Below are 6815 nucleotides of genomic sequence, written 5' to 3'. Positions count from 1 at the left end.
GAAAAATGTTGTTAGAGCATTATTATTATTTATTTCTTCAGTTAATTGAACTAATGTTGAGATTTGATGTTAATATCAAAGCAAAAAGCAGCATTTTATTTTGTTTACGGTGTTTTACTGCTGTTTTATGCTTTATTACTTAGTTTCAGTCTTAGTATTAGTTTTATTGGATCTGATAGTTATTTACTTTGTTATTTACTTTGGTCAACGTTGTTGCTTTAAATGTGTTTCTGAGGTACGGTGAATGCAACCTTGACTCTGTTCGGAGACACAGATACAGAAAGAGGAGGCTGGAAAACCTTGGAAAGAGATTTAAGTTTTCTCTGTAAATCTGAAAGACTCACTGAGTGTTTGAGTTGAATTCAACACCCACATAGATGCATAAAATTGTGACTTTTCCATATTACGTCCTCTTTAAAGTCTTAACGTTGTCACTGATGTTTCATCCAAAGTAACTGTTCAGGTAGAATATTTGTGTATTATTATTATCACTGAAGCAGGGACACAGACAGGCTTTTCAAGGGTTCCTGGTTCGAGCTTCGTTCTGTGTGGAGCGTGCACGTTGTCCCCGTGCACGTGTGGGTTCTCTCCGTTTACTGCAGCTTCCTCCCAACGTCCGAACCTAACATTGATGTTAGGTTCAGTGGCAGCTGGGACAGCCTCCAGCCCTCCTGGGATCCTGATCAGGATTAAGTGGGTATAGAAAATGGATGGATGATACTAAACTATTCTTAATTAATTCACTGCATGTGTATCCGTGACCTTCCTGTGGCAGTTTTAAACACGCCTCTGATACTAATAAATGCTGTGATCAGACTCAAAGAGTAAAGGCACGAGTTTCCCGGCGGTTTCCATCAGAGCGATAAGACAGAAATGCTGAAATGAATTGGAAATCATTGCTTTTTTATCATTAATCATCACAATGACAGGTTAGCTTTTAATGTTGGACATGTTGAGTCGATGCAGACGGCTTTATTTGTGCTTACATGAGGTCAAATAAGCTGATTAAATAATGTTTTCTTGTCTATTTTGCTGAGATTAATTTTTCTCTGCAGTGAAAAATAGAATCAACTCAATATTAGCCGAGTATTTTAGACACTTTTTACATTGATTCAACTTAAATTCATGAATTAATTCAACTTGTTTTATCCCAAAGTGCTCATGACTTACTTTAAATGAGTGATAATGATGAATAAACCGATCAAAATTAAGACCATATCCACAGTGCAGCTAAAACAGCTGTAAATATGTCATATTTGATGAGCAGAAAGTAAAATAACTGTGTGAATATGGCAAGGTATTAAATATCTGTAGCACCAGAGGTTCGTGTTAATGGTAAACGGTTTCATCTGATCATGATCTCAGTGTTCAAACTAATACAAATGAGCTAATCTTCTGTCAAATAGTTTTTCAATGACGAGGAACACAGCCCGATTCGGTTTGTCCACTGACATTTTATTGAAAAAGAGCAATATAATATCATATACAATAATAATTATAATAACATTAATACAAAAATCTGTACATTCTGTGGTTTTGCAGTACATTTGGAAGACTGATAACAAAATAACTGCAACAGGAAGGAGATATTTACACTTGTAGGATGCATGGAGCCACGTGGCGTCCCGTCTCTGCGTTTCTGTTTGTGATGCAGGATATAAACGCTTGGATTGACTTGTGCAGAACACCTTCACGTGCTGGGCTTACAGTACATTTGGCATCTCACATTCTCAACACAGAACGAAGACACAGGTAGTGTTGATAATGAAGTCGGCCGATCTGCAGTCTGCATGCAACACGAAGGGAAAGTGGCTTTAATTCGAGATCTGATATCGACTTCATGAGAAATCTTCAATCGTTGGAGAAGATTTCTCTGAAAACCCACTTAAACGTCTATATTTTAAAACCTTTAAAGCAGGTTTGTGTTTAGAAATCAACTGTTGACGCCCAACAGGATCATTGTTTTAGTTCAGCAAACTCTACAGAACTTAATTTATACATCTACACTTCCCCCATTTTTGACCATCCGGATTAAGGCTTGATGAAGTGGCTCAAGATGAGGATGATCCGCGTAGAAAAAGAAGGAAACTGTACACATGTTCTTCAAAAACAAACCTACTAAAACACCCTAAAAGGTCTACGTCTCTGTACCAAATCTACTTTTTAAGAAACAGAACTATGATAATACTCTTTGGCATCTTTTAAAAAACAAAACAAAAACAGAAGCAACATCATAGCAGCACTTTTAAGAACATTCAGATTCTCATATTACCCCGGGTCTTCTTTAAATTAATGACTTCTGTCAGTCTGGTGTCGTTAATACTGCTCTGACCTCCTAACAGGTATTCTTTCATGGGTCTGACCGGCTCGGAGCAGGCGCCCAGACCGATTTCTGTAAAGGATAAAGCTCAGAGGATCAGTGCTGTCATGTCCCAGGAAATGCTCCACAGGTTGTTGGACTTGTCTTTATTGCAAACAGAAACTGCATTCAGTGGCGTCAGCTTGCTCTGAGACCAGCTCATGAACAAATACTCTACTTTGTACCTTCTGTGTCGCAGACATCTGCTTTCGTTATTCTTTGGTTCTACATGAAAGCATCTCAGGGGTTTAACTTCCACTATTTTCTAGCAGCAGTAGAGATCTGAAACAAAAGCATCTTGTTCTTGCTGGACAGAGAAACTGAGACGTTTTAGTTTTCAAGTCATCGCAACAACCTTCTTCCTCTTTGGAGACACATGCTGAGCACACATTCATGGGGACTTCATGGAGAATTCATTCTACGATGAGCACGTGCTTCGTAGTGCTGTGTTTTGTCATACTGTGTGCAGTCAAAGTTCAGACAGACTCGCAGTACCGTTTAACTTGTCCTCAAGGCCCAGCTCGGCTCGTTGTGCATGTCGGAGCAGAGAGGTGATTGGAGGAAGTCTCTCGTGTGAGGTGTGATCGGTCATATCTCTGACTCTCGTCTCAGTGGCCGGGGCTCTAGCGGCACCATGGCTTGGCTGTGTTCAGTCTCTGAGATGTTGTCTGTCTGGGTGCCGTCGGGACCAACGCTGCCCCCGTTCCCCTCGTCCGTGTCCTCCTTGTTCTCCAGCGCCATCTCGTTTTCGTAGCAGAAGGAGTTGGAGTTGGAGAGGATGTATTTTTTCTCCGCCAGGTCTCTGGCGCTGCACAGCGGGGTGCTCGGCACCTCGTATGTCTTGTGGAAGCGGGAGTAGTCCACCTTGTAGTAGTTCTTCTCCTCAAAGAGCACCGGCTCAAACCGGTGACCCCAGAGGATCTCGCTGGCGACGTAGGAGCTGCGGCACTGCGTGGTCATCGCCGTCGCTTCCACCATTCCCTCCAGGATGACCACGATTTCAAACTCCGTGTTCTCCAGGTCCTGCTTGCTCATGTTATAGAAGGGGCTGTCCTCGTCGATCTCGTGCACGATGGTGATCGGAGAGACCAGGAAGATGCGGTCGACTCCGCTGTCGAAGCCCACGTCTATGTCCATCTGGTCCAGCGGGATGTACTCCCCCTCCGCCGTCGTTCTGGATTTGAGAAGCTGAGCTCGCACATGGGCCTCGACCAGGTGGCTCTTCCGTAAATTGCCCACACGCCACATCAGGCAGAGCTTGTTGTCCCTCATCGCCATCGTGGCGTTGTGGCTGAACACCAGAGTTTCATTTCTCTTCTTGGGCTTTGCCATTTTGGCCATGACCGCACCGATGATGAAGGCGTCAATAATGCAGCCAACGATGCTCTGGAAAACCACCATGAACACAGCGATGGGGCACTCTTCGGTCACGTATCTGTAGCCGTAACCGATGGTGGTTTGAGTCTCGATGGAGAACAGAAAGGCAGCGGTGAAGCTGCTCACGTTGGACACGCACTTCTGGGAGTTATTTTCCAAGTCCCCGTGAAAGATGGCCACCAGCCAGAAGACGCAGCCGAAGAACAGCCACGACAGGAGGAAGGCGAGGCAGAAGATGATGAACATCCACCTCCAGCGGATGTCCACACATGTAGTGAAGATGTCAGCCAGGTACCGCTGACTTTTCTCACTCACGTTGATGAACTGAACGTTGCAGTGACCGTCTTTCTTTACAAATCTGCTCTGAGGCTGGTGCCTCGTGTGCACCTTGCCCTTGCCGTTGCCGTAGCCGTTGGGCACTGCCATAGTGGCAAGCTTCATGCCGTCCTCCTCTGATGACACAATGCTGTAGCGGCTGGCTCGCACACTTCCCATCACCTCAGTCTGGGAGGGCTGTGCTGCTTCTGCTTTGGAAAACAGTCTGAGTTTCTGGAAAAAGCGTTGGAGAAACAGTTTTGAAACGCTTCGGGAACCAACTCAGGGAGGAAATGGTGACAAAATGAGGCGTCCCTTCAGCCTCAGTGGCCTCTAGATGCAGAGCAACGAGAGGAGGATGAATCGGTCACTCCTCTTTCATCTGGGGACTGGACCTCATCAACGTCATCTGCTAAAAGAAACAGAAACGGGAGAGGTCTGTTAGAGAAGCCGGCTTTATGTGAGCTCTGACAGTAGAAAAAGATAAGGCAGCTTATAATAACTAACAGGAATTATAAAGTCTGACGTGCAGCCTGAGAAAACCCAGTAAAAGCGTAATAACTCGGGTAGGAGACGCTCGTCTCTCTGTGCCAACAACATTTCATCCAGTTGTGACGAACATCAGTGATATTTAACCCTGATTTAACATTTCAGCCGTCACTGAAAGACGCTGCACAGTAATTGCATTTATGTCCAGATACTGGCCATTTCCAACGTGGACTTATTTTTCTTGGCTGCTCTGCACTGACCTGGTCATTTCTAGCTGGAGTGTGGGCTGCAGCGTTTCTATGGGATCTCATGGTCCACTGGTTCTGCACCACTGATGGATTATGTAAACAGTTTACACCGAGAAAGCTTAGACATGCAGATTGCTGCCATCCTCTGAATAACAGAAAAAATTTGATCATTTAAAACTAAATGCATCCACTCAGGATTTTAAGACGTGTTGCATTAATAATAATTTGGTTTTATTTCGCAGAGGCGGTGAGGGGTTTGGGACTTCTCTGCAGAAAAAGCTTCAACGCGACACTTTCGGGGTTTTGTGCACTTGCTTCGACGCTTTACAGAATCTTCAGGGCACAGCGGGAGCTTCATCTTTGGATGTGCACATAGGACGCATTAAGTTGTTGACTCTAAAAAAGATCCACAGGGGGTTTCGTCTCTCTGCTGCGCTTCTCCCAGCACGACTAAAACACCTCTCATTAGTTCTGGCTGTCCTAGCAACAAAGTCATAACCAGCCGGTCGCACTCTGACGGTGTTGTTATCTATCTGTGTTGGAGTGGATTTATTTCTGTGGTACAAAGGCTAAAGATGGGGAGGAAGCGGATAGTTAGAACCAGAAAGTTCTGCCGTATCACTTGCAGTTTGAACACAGATTATCAAACCACTGCTGATTCAGAATGAGGTTTCACACCCGGCTGATGCAACTTGCTTCAGTGCTTTCAAACACCACATTTTGCACGTGGATAAACTTCTAATGAATCATTTAAAAATGCGCTTTTGATCCTGATCGGAAAGCCGGCTGCACTTTTTAGCAATCTGTTGTCAAATATAACACCGATACAAGATGATTTCTCAGCTAATCAACAGGTTTCAGGCTTTTTTTTTTTAGTTCTCTGCATCCAAATCTGAACATTTGTTTTTAAAGTGCGCGAGTCTGTGAGATTTTCAGAATATGCAAAGAAGTGGGAAAAAAAAAAACTTAAAATTGCACAAAATAATCACGACTCGTGTCATTGTTATTCTAATCGTAAATAATTTGAAACAGCAGAGCATCTGACAGACCTAAGAGCTGCAAGAATGCAGCGCATGCCAGCGACAAATGTTAACAGGTGCGAGGGAAAGGGAGCTGATCCCTGCTGCAGTCATCCACACACACCCCTCACACCGATGCCTTTCAGTTGCCACTCTGCACATAGGAAATCAGGACTTAAACTAGAATAAGAAAACATGAAGCGAGCCGATGTGTGACCCGGGGAAAGGCAACTTTTGGCGGGCCATCTGACCGCAGCGGCGGTGCGTAAAAGCCAGGAAGCAGGGGGTCGTTTGGCAAAAGATAACAGCTGCGATCACATTCAAGTTCAAACAGAAGACATCTTTCTAAAATGCAGAGGTTAAAACTCATGATTCATCTACCTGTTGCTCATTTGTGGACCGGTTGGGATCAGCTGGGTGAAATATAATCCAGGCGCTTTATTTTGGCCTCCGCTATCCTAAAAGTGTCGTTTCCGCGCGCTTGTTATTTATTTTGGCATCTACAAGCCGAAACTTCCCTCGTGTCTCTGGAGGACCGGTCTTGATAATGTGCTCCGCAGTGAGTTCCCCCAAAGCGTTTTAAACTGCACGCACCGGCCGGCCCGCCCCCCGCTCCGCGCCGGGCCAATGGGAGGGAGCAGGGGAGCGCACACAGAAAGAGGCGCAATATTGTTGTGTTTTGTGTAATCTTGCGTTTGAACGATGTAACATGGATATAGGGGAGGGTAGTTTGACTCAAATTAGGTGACGACACGTTAAATTTAAATCTGATTAAAGAAAGAAGGAGAATTTAAACCTCGAAGAAATATCAGGAGGCACCAATCAAGGCTTCTCTCTTTTTAACTCTTAAACCTGGACAAAGTAATCCTTTTACATTTAACAAACACGTAGGAGAAATAAATAAAGTTTACATCATCTGGACGTTTTCAACCAAAGAAAACGCAAAACGGATAAAAATGTCTCTCCGTTTTCTCCGGAGAGCCGCAGGAATCAGCCGGTGCGTTAAAT

General features: G+C 44.4%; 1 protein-coding gene across 2 annotated transcripts; it reads right to left on the bottom strand.

The window, feature by feature from the left end:
- Positions 1–1434: 1434 nt before the first annotated feature.
- Positions 1435–6346, bottom strand: kcnj2a (potassium inwardly rectifying channel subfamily J member 2a). 2 transcript variants are annotated; one of them, XM_072373560.1, is made up of 2 exons: positions 6189–6346; positions 1435–4463 (listed from the first exon to the last, which is right to left on the bottom strand). In XM_072373560.1, exon 2 carries the CDS (start codon positions 4229–4231, stop codon positions 2948–2950), a length of 1284 nt encoding a protein of 427 aa, XP_072229661.1. In that variant the 5' UTR covers positions 4232–4463; positions 6189–6346; the 3' UTR covers positions 1435–2947. The 2 variants fall into 2 exon arrangements, with proteins under 2 accessions (XP_072229661.1, XP_072229662.1); XM_072373561.1 differs by having other exon boundaries at positions 1435–4460.
- Positions 6347–6815: the final 469 nt, after the last annotated feature.

Source organism: Leuresthes tenuis, unplaced genomic scaffold, assembly GCF_036924035.1.
Source record: "Leuresthes tenuis unplaced genomic scaffold, fLeuTen1.0.hap1 SCAF_20, whole genome shotgun sequence".
Taxonomy (NCBI): domain Eukaryota; kingdom Metazoa; phylum Chordata; class Actinopteri; order Atheriniformes; family Atherinopsidae; genus Leuresthes; species Leuresthes tenuis.
The sequence above is the reverse complement of the archived record's forward strand: the minus strand, read 5'-3'. Positions and strand labels throughout refer to the sequence as shown.

Bases quoted from the DNA above. Each gene is read 5' to 3' on its own strand.
- kcnj2a (XM_072373560.1), bottom strand. From the start codon at position 4,231: ATGGGAAGTGTGCGAGCCAGCCGCTACAGCATTGTGTCATCAGAGGAG.